General features: G+C 43.7%; 1 gene segment (V, D, J or C); it reads left to right on the top strand.

Annotated features, from left to right (window-relative positions):
- The first annotated feature begins 587 nt into the window (after window positions 1-587).
- Window positions 588-18487, top strand: part of LOC132677140 (T cell receptor gamma constant 2-like) — a 31940-nt gene continuing 14040 nt past the window's right edge. Inside the window, 3 exon segments of the C gene segment in view lie at window positions 588-848; window positions 944-1261; window positions 13208-13258. Coding sequence covers window positions 806-848; window positions 944-1261; window positions 13208-13258 — 412 coding nt within the window.

Raw genomic sequence — 18487 nt, forward strand, 5'->3', positions numbered from 1 at the left:
TTTTGCACTCTGGGGATCCCAGAAATCATCGACGGCACCCAGGCCAGTGTTGAGGTGAAACTCCCGTCCCCACATTTCCTGAGCATTGTCTATGCACCTGGGACAGGCTACACGCTTTGCTCACATTTCCTGTTCAGTCTGCCTGCAAACGAACGAGGTCCCTTTTGACAGATGAGGAAAAGGAGGAGAAACAGCTCGCCCACGACTGCACAGCTATCGTGTTACGTGAGGGCATTTACTCTTCTGATGCCACCTCGGGACAATGCTCCAGTGCCAGCTGGGGGGGGGGGCGGTGCCTTTTAGGCGGGCATTGCTGCTCTGCTTGCCCCCATCGTCCCTGGGCAGGCCATGCCCCCATTGCTCTGTGAGTGCCAAGTGGCCATTTGAGGCTTGGGATTTGTCTCCAGCCAGACCCAGCTGTCATCCCACCTGATTCGCCTTAGGCATGTAGCCTTGGAAGAGATACTGAGCAGAAACCTATTAGTGCTCTGCTCAAGCAAAGTCAATGTCCAATCAAAAATTGCTATTATTAGTGGTGCTCTTACTGCACCAAAGTTCTTCAGTGTTTCTTAGCACCTCGACCACTGGTGGTCCCTCTCCCCCTTGTGGTCAGACCTGTCCCTGCCCTCTGGCTCCTCCCTCCCCCCTCCCTCCCGCCTCTCTCTCACCAGTGCCTGCAGGTGCCTCAGGGAAGCAGAGCTCAGAGCCTAACCTGCCCTCTGCCACCTATCCAGTCAGTCTCCGTCCAGCAGGTGCAGCTGGGAGGTCACCCTGGGCTTCTCCCCACCAGCAGGGAAGCAGAACCATGCTGGGTTACCTCGCCCTCCTGTGTGCTCTCCTGTTTCCAGGTAGGTCCTGACTCCTTCCCTGGTGTGGGGTGACCCTGGTGCGGGGTGAGCTGAGGCTCCTATCTTTCTCCGTCTCACCACTGTCCTCCTTGCAGGTGGTGTGGCAGCAATCAGTCTGACTCAGCAGGCTGTGGCCGTGGGGCGTGTGGGCAGCTCGACCACCCTGTCCTGCCAAGCCAGTGCCTCTGTCAGCTACATCCACTGGTACCTCCACCAGGAGGGGACTGCCCCCAAGAGGATCCTCATGCTGGACATGTCAAGGTTATATGTGCAGAGGTATGGGGGCTTGAAAGCGGACAAAATCGATGCCAAGAAAGGCAAGGAAAGCAACAGCTGTGAACTGTCAGTGAAGAAGCTGCAGAAGAGCGACGAGGGCGTGTACTACTGTGCTGCCTGGGAAGCTCACAGCCCCGCGCGCTGCTCTGCTCCCTGAGCAAAAAGTCTCGCTCTCCCAGGGTGCTCCAGGCCCGGACCTCCCAGGGTTTTTGGGTCCCTGGGGCTTCCTGGGGTCAACAGTCAGTACCCCTGACACTCACAACCCCTCTGCGGGTCCATTGCGTATAACCCAGAAGGCTAAGGAGCCCCTGGTGGGCAGCGTGCAGAACCAGGGAGCTGTCCAGTCTGGAGGCACTTTTTTTTTTTTTTCCAATGTTTATTCTTGAGAGAAAGAAGGAGAGAGAGGGAGAGACACTGAGCATGATCCAGCGAGGGGCAGAGCAAGAGAGGGGCTCTGTGCTGACAGCAGAGACAGGCGGAGCTTGAACTCACCAACCATGAGATCATGATCTGAGCCAAGTGGGATGCTTAGCAACCTGAGCCACCCAGCACCCCCCCCCCCCCGAGGCACTTTTCTAAAGATCTTCCAAGGAGGTGTTTCTGGAGCATCTGGAGCAGGATCTGAGCTGCTCAAGGCAGCAGCCACGAGCACCAGGCACCAGCCTCATGTGGCTACTGAGCACTAGAAATGTAGCCAGTGCACTAGTCCACGCCACGATGGGCTGCTTGTGTAGCGTACAAATCATATTGTGGAGAGCATAAAAAAAAAGATGCATATTGAAATAAAACTTTGGGTATATTGCACTAAATAAAAATAGTCTTAAATTGTACTTGTTTCTTTAACTTTTTTTAATGGAGCAGTTTGCAAATGTTTAATTATTGCTTCAAATTGTGTCTCGAATACATTTATTTCTGTTGAATAGAACTGTGCTGGACTGGTGATTTAAGAATCTGACCATATCCAATGAAGAATGCGGGAATAAAATATCGTGCAAATAATTTCAAGGCCGAGAGACTCTCTGGGGATTCCGCACAAAATGGGTGCAAGCCGAGACTGGAAGGCAGCTCCTGACTCCAGTTTCTAAGTTGCCGCCCCGCCCACCGCTGGTTCCTGTGCAGAGAGAGAGACTCCTTGATCAGAAGCCCAGGAAACAGTGTGGCTGACTTTGCAGCACCCTCACCCATGCCTGGCGCTCACTCTCCTGTGGGGGAAATGATCCTCAGGGCAGGTGCACGCATCAGCCCTGGACGAGACCCCGGGCCCTCCGCCTTCCCCTTCTCCTTGAAAGTGACTCCATATGGGATTTGGGGACCAGCTTCCCTGGACCTCTGTTCTCTCATCTGTAAAGTGAGGAGGTTTAACTGCTACAATGTGTGACTGATTTTTGTATTAAAGCAAACTTATACCAAAAATATATCATTATGTTCACTAACTTCTAATAAAGCTAGTCAACCTCTTGACCAAAAGAAAAAAAAAAAAAAAAAAGAAAAAAGAAAGAAGAGACATTAAGGAAAAGAAAAGCTATTTACTGATTCTCCAGCCCCAAACAGAAAGGCCCTGCTGTGTGAGGGAAGATAAAGCTCTCTGAGGAGGTCTAGCTGAATTAAATGCATTTTCAATTGAAAATTCCAACTTTATATGACATAATAGCATTGGCAAAAATGATTAATGAAAGGGAAGTCTAAATGATTGGAAGTTAATTGGTTTCTCAGATTTGCTAAATCTTCCTCCATCTCGATTAGCTTCTGTTTTTGTGGATGAAGATTTATATTTAAGACATGCCTGCCTGTGACGGAGCCCAAACAACATCTGGACCCTCTACTGAAGTCCCGGGTCAAGGTTAAGGCCTCCAGCAAGTGCAGGAAGTGTGTGAGGGGGGGAGGGTTTGAGGGGGCAGAAAGTCACCTTCCCTCCCTCTTGGGGGTGGTCCCCTCATTTGTCCTCCCCATTTCCTAATACAACCGAACCCTCTCGTCTTGCTGCACCTTCTCAGTGCCTGACTCCACAGAGGGGTGACTCTGAGATCTGGTTATTATAGTTTAGTTAGAGAGAAGTGAGATAAATATGAAGACACTCTCATGAGAAGTGATCCCAAGTCCATGTCAATCTCAGTTTTCCACGTGGATCCATTGTGCTTTTGATGTACAGCCTGAGAGGACAATGGCCTTGTACAGGGAGGAAATACCCCCTATGTGGAGGAGGAAAGAAGTCTATGTTTGGAGTCATTTCCTCCTCCTGCCCTTCTCCTTTTGGCTAAGGTGAACTTCACCCAGGACACTTTGACCACACATAGTAAAGGCCAACCAGCTCTGCCTTAAGTAAAGATTATTCATTACAAGGTTGTTTCAAGGTTGATTCATGAAAATACTAAAAATATCTTATTGGAGTATATAGGACTGAGTATAGTAGGGCCTCTATCTCTGTTGAAGTGAGATTCATATTTTGAATATACTGATGGGCTCACATTACCTCAAGGGTAAAAGACTTTGCATAGATGGCTGCTTGAAAAATCCTGATGATTTGGGTTCAACTCATTTGTTTCATTCCTGAGATGGGTGAGACGCAATGCTTTTGGGTAATAGAAGCAACATTATAATTTCAAATCAGTGCTGAATAAAGTCCAAGAACACCTCAAAAGTTACAATTTTCCTAGTTATAATATCCAATACCAAATGCTCACACCCACCAGTACTGTGGAAGAGTCATGTCTGTTACCTCAGAGTCAAATCCTAGAAATCACACTTCTAAAGATTTCTAGGTACACCTGGAAATCCATGTTGACTATTTTTTTGGGTGATTTTTATGGTTCACCCCCAGAATGGGTTCAGGGACACAGCCCCGGGTAGAGGAAAGGGCATAACTTAGGAGGGGTCACTGCTAAACATTGGGATCATGATAGTTTTTACGATGTCATTTCTATACCCTGATTCGTCACGTAGCAAACTTGCATTGCTTTTGAATTTTAATTTAAGATGTACTTTTGAAAACAATTCATGTGTTACTTAATATTAAAAATCTTGCATATTACTGAACACGTAGACAGGACATGTGACATCCGATGGTTAGAAAGGCCTAAAACGGGCTGTGTCATGATCATTTTTGTCCCCTCTTCTCGAACAACAACTTTTGCCTCTGTTACAAAACAAAATCCGGTTTTCTCTTTGGATCCCCACTGACTCCATCGGCCTACTTAGAGACCAGGTCTGTTCTTGGAGAATCGGAGTAGGTACTTGGGCTGAGTGTGTCTTTTCCCCCGTGGAGGACAGACACCAAGTACTACACACAGTGGCACAAATAGTCTTCTCATTAACACTGTGCTGTAACTTCTTTGGTTTCCTTATGTCACTTTTGTCCAGATGCAGAGGCAGGAGTGAGATGGTCCCAACAGAAGCACACACACTGTCGCACGCAACCCTGGTTTCCTTCAGCAACGTTCTTGGGCACTTTTATTGCCTGAAACACGATCTCCTAGCCTTCATGGAAGGTTACTAGAAAATTGCCCTCGCGTGTTCTTCATCTGGAGACTGAGAAGAAGATAGCCTTTCAAGTAGGACTCTGTGTGTCTCCACTTTGGGGGTACAGCTTTCTCTCCCAGTAACAGGACAAGGGTGGATGTTGTGGGGCACTAAGCGTGGATTCTGTGAAACCTGTTTCCTCCCCAAGATCAACACGCCATGTTTCTCTCCCCCTGCTCTGTGCCCCAGTCCCCAGGGATTATGCTAATGGGCATCTTTGCTCTGATATGCATTGACTGTTGGTCAATGGAAGTTGAAGTTCAAAGAAGCATCACCATGTCCCCTGACAGAAGCATTTTTTTCGGGCACTAGGATGGACGTCCAAGCCTTTGGATATAGGGTCCTGGAAGAGAAGAAATAAATGCCTCCTGTGGGTTAATTGGTATAAAAGGGAATGGCCACTTCCACTCGCACCTGTGTTTTCCTGAGCATAACCCTCTGTCTCTGGTGTAGATGGCACTATGTGTTGGCCCCTGCGAAGATGCAGACCCCCTTCAGGGAGGGAACCCTGAGCTCACTCTGCTCCCAACTCCCAGCCTCCTCCTGATGCTTCCACTGACTGCTTCCAAACAACAACCAGAGAATAAGGAAACCCACACATGTGGTCCATGAGGGTCCACCTCGTAATGCCCAGGGCGAGGTAAATGAGGCGGACAGTCCATCTGGACTGGAGCAAAAGAATGAAATCAAGCAGACAGATAAGTGGGTTATATTTGCCTCCAAGTAAATAACACAAGTTGGAGACTCAGGAGAGTTTAGTTCCTTTCATTTCACTTTCTGCAAAACCACCAAGGTCCCATCTCTAACAGAACAGGATGTGCTTTTCTAGTTGATGAACGTAGCAGAGAGGAGCATGTAGATTATTTGTAATGCTGTCGTTCTTCAGTTAGATCAGGGATTCCAGGTATTTGTCGAGTTATGAAGTAAATCGTCATCAGCTAAGTAGAACAAAATTAATAACTTACAGAGATATCTGTGTAGATACATGATTACAGTGCTTTTCGACACAATATTATGATGAACCCAAGTCTGTGTTCCTGACGTCCTTTAACAGAATAAACAATTGTACAGCAGTGAAGCCATCGCAAATCTTATTAAAAGAGACCAGAGAATTGTCTTCCACCTTCACAATGTCAACTACAACCTAGCCTCTCACCTTTGTTATAATTGATCTATCTTTTCTGTCCTTCCTTCCTCTTCTCCCTTGCCACCTTTAGGTCGACATATAATCGTTTCGATCACAAACTGACCCTTCCTATCTACTGCGGTTCTGTTGTCTTTTCTTTTAACTTCTAAATTGAAGTTACAGACTGATTACCAAAATCTGCAGTTATATTCTGAAAGTGGCAGAATTAGCGTTTGTAGCCCACAGGTCAACAGATTTCTTTGATTGCTTTTCTTTGCTTGGCCAAGAAAAAGAATTAGTTTCTTTTTGAAAATTAACAAATATAATGTGATTCTGATAAGATTTTAATGACAGGTATTTTTTGCTGAGAACTCCTATGTGTACTCCTAGGCACAGTATGAAGCACTTTACATACTTGTTATGTGATGCCTCGTTATCAGAGGAGAGAGGAAAGGGAGTCTCATGGTTATCAATGTACCCACACAGATGTCCCTAACCCTGCCCCAGGTGTCTGGGTTGACATAATTTCCTATTGACTTGCATTCCTGTTTGGAGACAGTGTATGTTGAAATGCTGTGATTATCTCAGAGAGAAGTTAGGTGCCCAGAGATTTTCAGTAATTGTGAAAAGCTCAATCTGAAGGCGCTGACAGTGAACAAATTTGAATTCATATCCACGTTGCTCCATTGGCTGCCAGATAAAGTGCTGGATGTTGGGTCTGTCCAGGAGTTCTTGTGATCATCATGAACATTCTTCAAATGTACTTCTTTCAGGGAGGGAAGAATTGGTTTTTAGAGAAGATTTTAGAGAAGAAACAGTCTAAGTTGTTTCAATGTATTGTTGGGTCACTTTGAACTCTCTTAGTGCTCTTAACTTTACAAGAACATACTCTGGCATTTGTGAGCAAATATGTGTTGTCCCAGACCTGCTGCCCCGCCCAGCGGGGCCTGGGGAGGACAGTATGAGGGTCACTCATGAAGCCACGGTTAAGGAGTCACAGTGGGCACACATCTGGAAGACTTACTTTTTCAGACAGTTTGTCCCGGAACCCAGTCTGCTAGAAGAGTAAAAAAGGGTAAGAAAAATCACATATCTTCTTTGTTCTGTAAACTTGCTTTAGCAGAAAGTATAATAGGTCAACTACATGGAGAAGACTTAAAACCTCACAGTCAGAATTAAGTAAACAACCAAAATGTGCAATGAGGATGATATTTTGGAAATTTTTAGCTGGTAGAGTTTTCTTCTCAGACGTGCATTATGTCACTGGGAGTCCTTCCTCTGTTTAGGGAAAACCATGAGAATTAGTTCCATGAAAGTGAAGCTGTGCCCAGAACAAGCTCATTTTTTTCTGTTAAAGAGTTTTTAAAATATTTATTTATTTATTTATTTATTTATTTATTTCTACGAGAGACAGAGAGAGTGTGTGTGTGTGTGCGTGCACGTGTGTGTGTGTGCGTGTGTGTGTGTGTGTGTGTGCGAGTGGGGTGGGCAGAGAGAGGGAGACACAGAATCTGATGCAGGCTCCAGGCTCTGAGCTGTCAGCCTGGATCCTGACGCAGGGCTCAAACCCACCAACTGTGCGATCATGACCTGAGCTGAAGTCGAAAGCTTAAGTGACTGAACCACCCAGGTGCCCCCAAGCTCATTTTTTAAAATTAATCATGAGCTAGTGAGCTTGAAAGTCAGAATAAAATGAAAAAAAAAAAATGGTCGTTTTTTTTCCCCTATATTTCAAGTCTCTCATTTATAGATTTGTGGGTAAGCCTGGCAAACTGGGAACACAGAGTTTCACTAGAAGTTCTAGATGCAGAAAAGTGGGGGTGTTCAGTCGGCCAAGTTCACATGCAGGTCAGAGAAGGGCTAGCACTTGGCGCTGGGATGTGATGTGATGTGTTGGGGAGACAGTAAGAGAATGTATTTTCTGGTTCCCTGTCTCTGGGGGGGTCTTATCCAAGGGAGGATAAAAAATTCCACAGAAACCCAAAGCACATGGAGGGAGAACGTGAGAACATCTGGCTGATGTCAAGCTTCTGGAACATGGCCCTGGAGGAACACCACCAACAGTGGAGACATCAGTACAGACCAGCCCAAACCAGCCCTGACTGTCCCCACGGGCTGGGACCCAAACGCTTCTTAGCATCTGTGAAACCCAAACGCTTCTTAGCATCTGTGAGAGGGTCAGGGCGCTGAGAGGACCACAGGAGGCAGCAGCCAGGCTTTGGATGAGAAGTGGCAGGTGGGAACTTTGCATCCCAAGGCGTGCTGTGAGTTGGTGGGGTGGATTTGGGGCTGGTTACTGCACAGGACAATTCAGAGAAAGAGGCTGAATCCAGAGAGCAGGGACAAGGGCTGGAAGAGGGCGGCAGGGAGACTGTGAGAACTAACTCTCCTCCCGGGTGCAGTGATGGCATCCTGGGGTGAGCAGGAGGCAGGGAGACAGAAGGATGAGGAACGGGACAAAGGAGACAGAACTAGCCTGAAAGGGGCTGTTCTAAACCAGAGGAAACTGTCTTCAGTTGGTAAGCTTAGTGCCTCCTCCAGCATCAGAAGGAGGAAAAGATGACATGTGTGAGTTCAGCAATGACGACGCTCCCATCCCCTGCCAGAGGTGTACACCAGAGGTGTAGCCTGGGTTTGCTGTAACCACTGAGCCCTGCTCAAGGTGCCTGTGTGAGGGGGGAGGGCGCACCAGTGGGGACCACAATCCATCCCGAGCCCTCCCCGCCCTGTACCTGGAGCAGGGCTGTGTGAGCCTGGAAAAAGTGCCTTTTTCTAATTTTCTGCCTAGCTTGTGCCGTGTTTTAATTAGTAAAAAGGAGGCTTCTGTGCTATGGGAGACCCTGTTCAGGAGGAAGTAACTACATAGAGTGGTGTGGACAAGGTACAGAGTTTTCAAAACAACTTAGTCCATGAAGCTTCCTGAGCTGAAAAAGATAAACTAGCCTCCAAAAAGAATCGTCAAAGAACCAACGAAAATACTATTATTTGAATCTAGGAACCAAATTTTACCCTTCAGAGCCTTGAGAGAAACAGTCATAGGGAATGTAGTAAAACAACAACAACAACAACAACCACAAAAGCCTACATTTGCATAGACCCTGGTAACCCAAGGGGGTGCAGTGAGAGGAGGAAGTGAGCTGGAGCTTCTCCAGAACCTTCTTCTGCGGAGCAGAGATGCCAGCACCCACCCCTAGGGATGGTGTGAGGTTATGAGATTAGAAATCCAAATGCTTAGCGTGCAGCCCTGAGTAATTATCGGTAGTAATTATCAGCATTTCCTTTAATCTCACTTCTGTCTCCATTCCTTAGCAAAAAATATTTGAGATAATTAATTAGAAAAATCTGCCTCAAGGCACTTTTAACAGTTTGTCTCTGCACAAGATATACCTGTGCCTACATCTGTGTCTCTGTATCTTTATTTTCATCTCCGTCTCTGTCTCTGTCTCCGTCTCTGTCTCTGTCCCCGTCTCTGTCTCTGACTCCATCACTATCTACATAGCCAAGTCTCTGTCTTTATCATCTAGGTGTGTTTACACTGACTCCTGCCTACCTATCTGGAAATGGACTGATGGGATGTTGTTGCCACAGCCTGACGAATATTCTCCAGACAGATCAGAAACCTCAGAAATTGCATTGCAAGGTGGCCTAGGTTTGACCCACAATTTCCTTCCCTGACACCAGCCGTCACACACCTTACACTGATCTGAGCTTCTGGCCATCAGGGTTCTCAGGTTCTACCTTGTGCTTTGAGGCAAAGCCTGGGTAGACACATGGCCACTTACCAGCAACCACCTGTCACTTTTCTCTGAGCGAATGAGTTTGTTCCTATATCTGTTCAGATTATGTGAGAACCTTAAGAAATTACTTAATGCCTCCTCTGGATATTTTGAGGAAAAGTCTGTTTTATGTGCTCTCTCTCTCTGTCTCTCTGTCTCCCTGTCTCTGTCTCTCTTTCTGGTTAGTAGCCAACATGACAACCAGAAGTATCTCTATCCACAGGAGGAACAAAGGATAAATACATTTACGTACAGTACTCAGCATGCATCCTCCACCTTAGCCATATTGGTACCAACAAAAATGAACCAGGTTCTGGAGCATCTGATAAAACTTGGCCTCTTGTAACACTGGCTGAGAGGAGTTAGATGAGAACAATAAACTGGCAGCACTGAGACACCCTGTCTCCTCCACTGTGATTCTTTTTACAAAGTCCATAGAACAGAGTAGATGGAGCCACGGACAAATGGGTACCAAGTATGAGAGAAGCCAGGAAGTCGGCCCCAAGCCCTCTCTTCAGTTCTGGTCCTTTTGCACGTGGGCAACCTCAGCCCCCGTCCCAGCCTCAGCCTCAGCCCCGCCCCGTGCTCCCTGACAGGTACCTCAGTTCTAGAATCAAGAGGAAAAGAAGCAGACGGCCACCAGGTGCACCTGCAGGACGGCAGCCTCCTGTGCCAGCTTCCCGTTGCCTCCTGATGACAGCCGCTGTCTGGGGTTGTGGAGAACAGCCTAGTGAGTCAGGGACCCTCAGCAATTCGTCCTGAGATTTCCAGGGAGTCTGGGTGACACAGGCCGCATGACGAGGGGACTGGGATGGAGGGAGGGCAGGCGACTGCGGTCCCAGACGGGACTCGAGGGCCGGGTGCTGCACCACACGAAGGCAGACGGAGGCTGGTGCTGCTGGGATACAAGTGCCCGGAGGAACACCCTTGTGTGCGGTTCTGTGACCTCGCCAGGGTCTGCGCGTGCCTGGTGGTAATGCAGCCTCGGTACCCACTCGCTGAACGGATGTGTGAATAGATGAATCTTAGGGAGCAGTACTGAGCAAGCACATTCAGGGTACTTCCTGTGATGAATCCTCAACCGTGCATTCTAGAGCCTTGAGAGACATACGTACACACAGACACATACATACCTGTGTGCATATACATGTAGGCACATTATTATTACAGAATGGTATGTAATCTACTATGTTCTCATAAGTGTATATGGAAGAAATAAAGTCTGCCGTTTAAGAACATGGGTTCCAGATACAGATCCTCTGCTGTAAATTACTGTTCTGCCACTTACTCACATCAGACCTTTGATCAAATGCCTTGTATGTCAAAAGCCTCCTTTTTCCCATCTGAAAGATTGGAAATAATAATAAATAAATAATAAATAATAAAGAAATAAAGAAATAAAGAAATAAAGCACCCCCTTAGTAGGCTATGTGAGGATTAAATGAGAGGATTAAATGAGCATATTTGTAGCAAAGTGCCCCTCACATAAGAATAATTCAGTATTGTGAGCAATTTTATGAGAAATAAGAAAATGAAATACCTATTTTTTTCCGAAAGTTTTAAAATAATGAATTAAAAGATAAATTTTGCCTTTGTTTTCTTCCCTGTTTGAAATAATTAATGAAGACAAGACACATTTTCCAGGAATGTATCTGAAGTGGTGATTCATCCCCCTTCTTGGTTCCTGACATCTGAACCCTTCTGCTGTGTCCAAGGAATCCCCACCTTATGTGCCTTGGTGAAACAATGAATTCATTCTCACCATCGGAAGGAGACCTTCCAAATACGGTTTCTCAGTATTCCTTAGGTAAATTCAGCTGAAAGTGTGGGCTCCCCCAATTAGACACACTCCTCACAACTGCCACCCTTTCACACACACGCACACACACTCACATAGGGACACATGCACACACGAGCACACACAGGCACACGCATGCACACACATGTCCATGCACACACACAGGGTCCGTAAGGAAACGCCCAGCAGTGATGACGGTGCAGGGAACCTCGCTCCAGAATGATCATGGCTGCCTTCTCTTCTCCTTCTCCTTCCCAGGACACACTGTCTTCCTGAGGAAGAATCAGTCCTCTTAGTTGTAGGCCATTGCCTTCTGGTCTACCTCCTCAACATGAAACTGCCTAGTGTTGATCACTTCAGAAATGGCAGTTATTGGAAAGCAGGGAAGATGGGCCAGTTGCCTCAGGAGGAAAATCCAGCCATCCTGGCTTCTTCCTTTCTATTTTTCTCAAGAGGATGCAAGCTGGAGTTCACATCAGCTCCACGTGGTATGTGACAGAGCGACACATAAGTTTTAGGCGGAAATGCTTCAAGTTTTAATGCACACAAACATTTAGAGAAAACCGTATGAAAATCATAAAAGCAAGCAAACAGGTGAAGAAAGGTTGGAGAAAACGAGGAATGTGGAGAAGAAATGCAGAAAACTGAAGTGCTAATAATGTTTGACTAATTTTCCAGGTTCCTACGCAAGAATGGTCACAAAAGCATTTTCACCATGGAAGTTTGGGGCAAATACTCATGGTTGGCCGTATGGAATGTTAAATTTGAAAAACGATAGCAGTACTAATAAGAGCTAATCATTACCAAAACTTTACTAGATTCCAGAACCTGTGTTAGCAGTTAATAGAAAACTGAAATACATTCACCTATTTAATATGCATTGACTTTTGAGATAGGAATTTTTATCACATCTATTTTCAGATGAGGATTTTGAGACAGAAAGAGATTCAGAAATTTGCACCGGTTCAGGAACCTCTGAAGTGACAGAGATAAACGGTTCATAGGTTCAGACACGAAAAGATGCTTCAATGACACGTGGAGTTGCTCAGAATATAAAGTGAACTGAAACCAGCTGAAGAGAAAATGATATTCATATTGCACCTTTAGCTGCTAGATTCATTTACACTCCACGAAAATATTTATGTCCCTTTTTCAGGAAAGAAGAGATCAGAACTTCACACACAACAATGGAAAGAGTGACTGGTCTTGGTAAAACGTTCGTGGGCATTTTTATCTCATCTTTAACCCTTTTTCTCCAAGTTTCTTCAAGGAAGATCTTTCTGTTGGCATATTTGCATTTTCAGTTAATAAAACGTATCCTCTTTCAGAAATACAGTCCCCAGTTGCTAACGGAGCAGGCCTGGTGTTTATGAGAACAGAAGGGATTTCCTTTGATGCGTTCTCTGAGCGGTTTCACACACTTGAACACCTGGAAATCAAAACCTCTTAATTCCCTGAACACTTTTCCTAGTAATTTAGAAAAGTCGTTGGTTGACCACTTGGCCCTGATCTCTTCCTTTTCTTTCTTTCTTTTTTCTTTCTTTCTTTCTTTCTTTCTTTCTTTCTTTCCTTCCTTCTTTCTTTCTTTCTCTCTTTCTTTTTTTCATTTGCTTTTCTGGTTTCCTTTTTCTATGAGCACTTTTCTGTGATTATTGCCTCCATGGAAAGCAGACATTTGTGTCAATTAATCTGAGGAAAACGTAGAAAATATGAAATGCCATGAAGCCTATATTCAAGGACTTCCAGGGGAATCCAGAAGATCAATTGCCAGGACAAGGTTCCTACCTGCTGGTCATGCCATGAGGCTCAGGAGAAGGCTGACATTTTTGAGGAAACTCGAACTAGTGTGATAACCTCTAACCAGTGTGATGGATCAAGATATCTACAGAAGGAACTAGGCTCATAGTAACTCCTCCCGGTAAGTAACTTTGTCCTGTTTTGATCCTGTGAATGAAAAACTGATAGAGGTTTTTTAGGAAAGACAATGTAGGATCACCTCAGCACATGGACAGCAGTTTTGGAGCTACGGGTCACTATAGATGGAAACAAAACTACTTTTGTTTTATTTCCAAAGGAATGGGTTTCTTTCCTTCCCTGCTTGCAAGCAGATTGAAAATCTACTTTTACAAAATATACACATAAAAGTACAGATGCAGGCTTGAAATTAAAATATTTGTAAGCCTGTGTCTGTAAACTATTTATGTAAATTATTGGTTCAAGGTGGGGTTTTTTTTTTGTGGGTCTTTAAGTGAGAAACACTTTGATTAAGTACCTTTAGTATTAACAGTGCTCCTCTATTAACCTGCAAAACCCACATGATTGCTTTTGATCTCCTCTTCAGCAGCAGTGCAAAAATTTAGCTCTTGCAGGAAATGCAGTAAATGACTATAGAACTTCAATAAATCAACATAGTCTTATTACTTTAGCTTCTTAGAGGGTAGGCAGAGATTAGTCAAGATTTGTGCAATTGTAATCATGTGATACTGTGCCGAGATTGCCCAGTGTAATGGAATTTGTGAGCTCGGTAAACTATTTCAGTTCTACAGTCCAAGAAAAGAATCTATCTTCATGGTTCAATACTCTTGTTTGTTCATGTATTGTCTCAGCAAACATTTACTGAAGACAGTGTCTAGGCTGGACGCTAGAGATAAAAGGGGCACAAGACGTAGTCCCAATGCTCCAAAAGCTTGCAGTCTAGTGGACAAATATTCTCGATTGTGACTTCTTGGGCCCCTGTTTTTCAGCATGTGGCCACCGGAGACACAGAATGTCTTAGGTTCATGAGCCCTTTTGCTTTCTTACTTTCTGTAATACTTATTGCTTATAAAATCCATACATTTTGTTTAGTGGAACATTTGATAAGGGGCCCCAAACCATCTGAGTAAAAAGAATAATAATATTAGCTACTATTTACTGAGAGCCATGTACCATGCTGACTAGTTACAGTGCCTTATCTCAGTCCTCAACAGCCCTGCCCAGGAGACCCTCTTATTTTAATATCACTGTTGGGGAAACTGAGGCTTAGAGAAGTTCAGTTATTTTCCTAAATTCACATGGCTAGGTACTATGGCAAAATTTGGGACCCAATAAAGACTTGTTTGTTCCATAGAGCATGATCTAGGCCATTCTATGGTATTAGGAGCATTAAGCTTTATTTTAAATATGAATATTTAATTTTCTATAGCCTAACTTTCAAATCGACTCTTCAGTTGAATGCTTAACTCATAAGCTCATAATTTGTATTATTACTCATAAGATGGGAAAGACAGAACCAAACTGTCCAGGCAGAGAGGGGTCAGTTCATCCATTCTTGACTAAGTTCATATACAATGTGATTTTGCTTGAGAATCATCCTTGTTTAATGCTATCAGGGCCCATTTTTATATACTTATATAAATATTGAAAAAATACAGGCACAATTTGTAAAGAGGTGCAAAGGGAGATTTCTTTTTCTTTTTAAGTTAATTTCTTTATGGGGTGGGGAGGGGCAGAGTGAGAGAGAGGGAGAGAGAGAATCCCAAGCAGGTTCTGAGCTGTCAGCACAGAGCTTGAAGTGGGGCTCCGCTCCTGAACTCTGAGATCATGACCTTCACTGGTATCAAGAGTCTGATACCCACTGAGCCACCCAGGTGCCCCCAAAGGGAGATTTCTGTAAAAGCTTTTCAGACAGTGGGCTGGGTATTACAAAGCATTTGGTGCTGGCACACTGCTCAGGGTCACAGGTAAATATTCTTTCATTCTTCCGTATAACGTAAGGAGGGGAGGCAGGGGATGCAGGGGCTTCAGGCTAGGTGCTGGTGCTGGCTCAGAATTCTCGGATTCACCCCCAGTTTGGTCACAAATGGCAGCGGGATCCTTGGAGAGGTAGGTGACTGTGTCCCAGTCCTTGGGGGTAGTTGCCACCTGAGCTTGCGTGGGCGACATTGACAAGGAGCTAACTTGCTAGAGCAACTGGGGATCCCTGAGGGGTGGGGATGTTAGTTAGGTCCCTCTGGAATTTCTGCGTTGAAAGGTTTGTAAAGAAATTTGTGTAACTTATTCATTTGATCTAGAAGCAACCAATGGAAAAGAATGAACAAAAAATTGCTAAACTTGTCATTTTGTCAGAAGGTGATTCATATCAGGTATGGACACATTTAACTGTGCAAACATATCCATAATGTCATGAGCTGGTTTCTCTGTTTGTTTTTTTCTAAATTCAGACTAGTAAATGTGTTCTTTCTTCATTAGTCTTAGACATGAAATTTTGCCCAGATGAGGGAAAACGCCTCCCAAGGATGTTTCTATACTGCTAGGTGTGGTCACCTACAAGCTTTTAAAGAATTTTCACAATGCTGGTAAAACAATGAAATCATGAAAGTAATGATATATTTTGGTTTCCTTAGTGGTTGTGATCAGAGACACAAATGAATTCATAAGTTGAAAAGCAACCTTCTTGTCCTCTTTTTTTTCCATCTGACTGCAATATAAATTCTAACAGTCTGATTAAATAATGGTGACAGAGATATAATAATTCATGAGGTCCTTAAAGTTTTGTGGGAGAGTGTGATGCAGAGGAAAATATGGGCTTTGATTCTGGATCTATCAGTTTCTGAATAATCATCCTTTAGCAAATAAATTTTAATTAGCTGGCCGTTGCTTTCTTAAAATGATAAAAAATAGTACGCGGCCATTGTGGAGAAAAAAGGAAAAGAGAAGAAATAAAAATTGGATAGTGACATTTATTACTGTTAACATTTGCTATATTTCCATCCATTCATTCTGTCAATGTAAAAAAACATCTTGAGTGGTTTGTTTTGAAGACTAAATGAAATTATAGCTACCACATCAGTTGGGACAGGGTCAGTGATTAAAAAAAAAGTCAATACTGGTGTGCCTGTGTGGGTCAGTCAGTTGAGCAGCAGACTTTGGCTCAGGTCATGAGCTCACAGTTTGTGAATTCAAGCCCCGTGTCGGGCTCTGTGCTGACAGCTCAGAGCCCGGAGCCTGCTTTAGATTCTGTGTCTCCCCCTCTCTGCCCCCTCTCCTGCTTGCACTCTGTCTCTCAAAAATAAATAAATTTTTAAAAAAATTTTAAAAATTCAATTGTTTAGAATTCAAATTATCACCAGTGGAGGACTTTGTGAATCAGGAGTACAGGAAATGTATCAGTTATGATCTAGTCTACAGGTCATTTTAGAACAATTGGTCAGTATTGGCAGAATACCTTTAATTTCTAAGACTCATTGTTGCATGATTCTAAAAATGCCTAGAATGTAGTAAGCATCACTTCAAATATTGTTAGCCTGAACATAAGGTGATCTCTCACTTTTCAGTGGAAAATGAGATATAAAAAGGACAGGTTTTACAACTTGAATATGTAAAATTATAATAATATCCATATAGAGTTAAATATTCACTTATAATATTTAATGTCTTATTTGGATTATACTGCAGATTAAAAGTTATATCATTATAAATACCATTTGAGAATACTGCTTATTTCTGTTCTCACATTTTATTGAAAATTTTAATCAAACTATTCACACGCATCTAAAATGTATACTTTAGAGCAAATTTCTGAGTCATTGCAAGGTCTGAGTGTCTGTTTTGGGATTCCCAGATAATGATGTCCCTGAATATTTTATTGGAAGAGACAATTTACCCACTTACAAAATAAAAGCATTCTTTTCATTTATACTGTCTTTCTATGTATGTGAGACAGAAGCATGAAGTATAGAGTCTTTAGTCCCAAGTCGTATTTACTAAATCCACATTAAACTGCTTATTGTCTTTTACCAGTGCGACTTCCAAAACTAGTCTCATCAAGTTTATTTCAGGTTTGTATCTTGTCCAAGTAGTATTGTTGGATCAAAGTTGAATGGACTAGAAGAGCCTCTTTTAATAAGTGGCCCAGGACTGAAACATAAGACAACCCCTCTTTCGTGAGGGATGATGTTGGGAACGAAAGCTTCACCTTCTTCTCTGGCATTTCAGGGTGGTTGAATTCCACACGTTTTGCGTTTGTATCACAGAGAGGGATTTGGAAACTTCTTCTTTCGTTTTTCATGTGATCTCTGAGTTAGACCTTCTTAAGCTCTGAAGCCCTGAGGCTGAATGCACAAACGATTTCTCATTTATTTATACTGTCTCTTTCCAACGACTATTTGAGAAGGCCTCAAATAAAAGACACAAGTACAGTTAGGCCATGAAATAAAAATAGAAGACCAAGACACGAAGGAAAGCAGAAGAAAAAGGCCTGGGATGATCTAGCAAGAAATGGGAAAACTTTATGTTCAAAGGTGGGAGAAATTGTGGTGGACACATACTTTGTATTATCTGATAAAATGAAGTATACCAAAACTTCATATGTCTTTGAAATCATAAAATTAGAAAAAACTTTCGACGCATGCGTCCTTTAGGGGGACTATGAAGTGAAATAGCAGGCATTGCCTTCCACATCCATTTTATAAGATGGAAGGAGTGGTTTTTCAACAAAGCCTTTCATGCTACCGCGGCATCATTACTATGGGCACAGTGACATTTAATGTCATTCACAGATGGTGACCTTCAGCAGACAAGGTCAGGCAGGTGATAGTCTAGGGATCTAACGTGACAATAGGAGGCTTGGAGGAGTGGGTAACCGACCATTGATGTAGTCATTTGTCTGGAAGGCCCACTGTAGGAGATTCAAGCCAAATTTGGGGCATGATTAGAAGGAAGGCGGTTTGAGGTAGAAATTTCTGGTGAAAGCTTGGAATTTGCTTTGGACCACACAGGTGAAGCAGTTCCATGAACTGACCCCATGTTACTAGGCTTTAGCCAATGTTCCTTTGACTTTCTTAACACTGGAAATGCAGTGGATAAGACAAGTGATTGCCTATTAACTGGTGTGTCAAAGGCACATTCCAGTGACTATGGCTGAGTGAATCGAGACATAGTAGAGCAAAGTGGGGTGCAAACGAAGGAATGAGTCTCCATGCTTGATTTACCTAGACCCAATCATTACCTCGAGTACTGTATTCCCATTAGTAAGAAAGATGTGGTCCCATGCGATTAAAATGTCATGTTGGAGCACACAATTCATCTAAACAAATTGCTAATAATCATGATAATGATAATAATATACTTTCTCACTTCCATAGCATGTTTGGTGGTGGAAATCTTA

This window comes from Panthera onca, chromosome A2 (genome assembly GCF_046562875.1).
Source record: "Panthera onca isolate mPanOnc1 chromosome A2, mPanOnc1 haplotype 2, whole genome shotgun sequence".
Classification (NCBI taxonomy): domain Eukaryota; kingdom Metazoa; phylum Chordata; class Mammalia; order Carnivora; family Felidae; genus Panthera; species Panthera onca.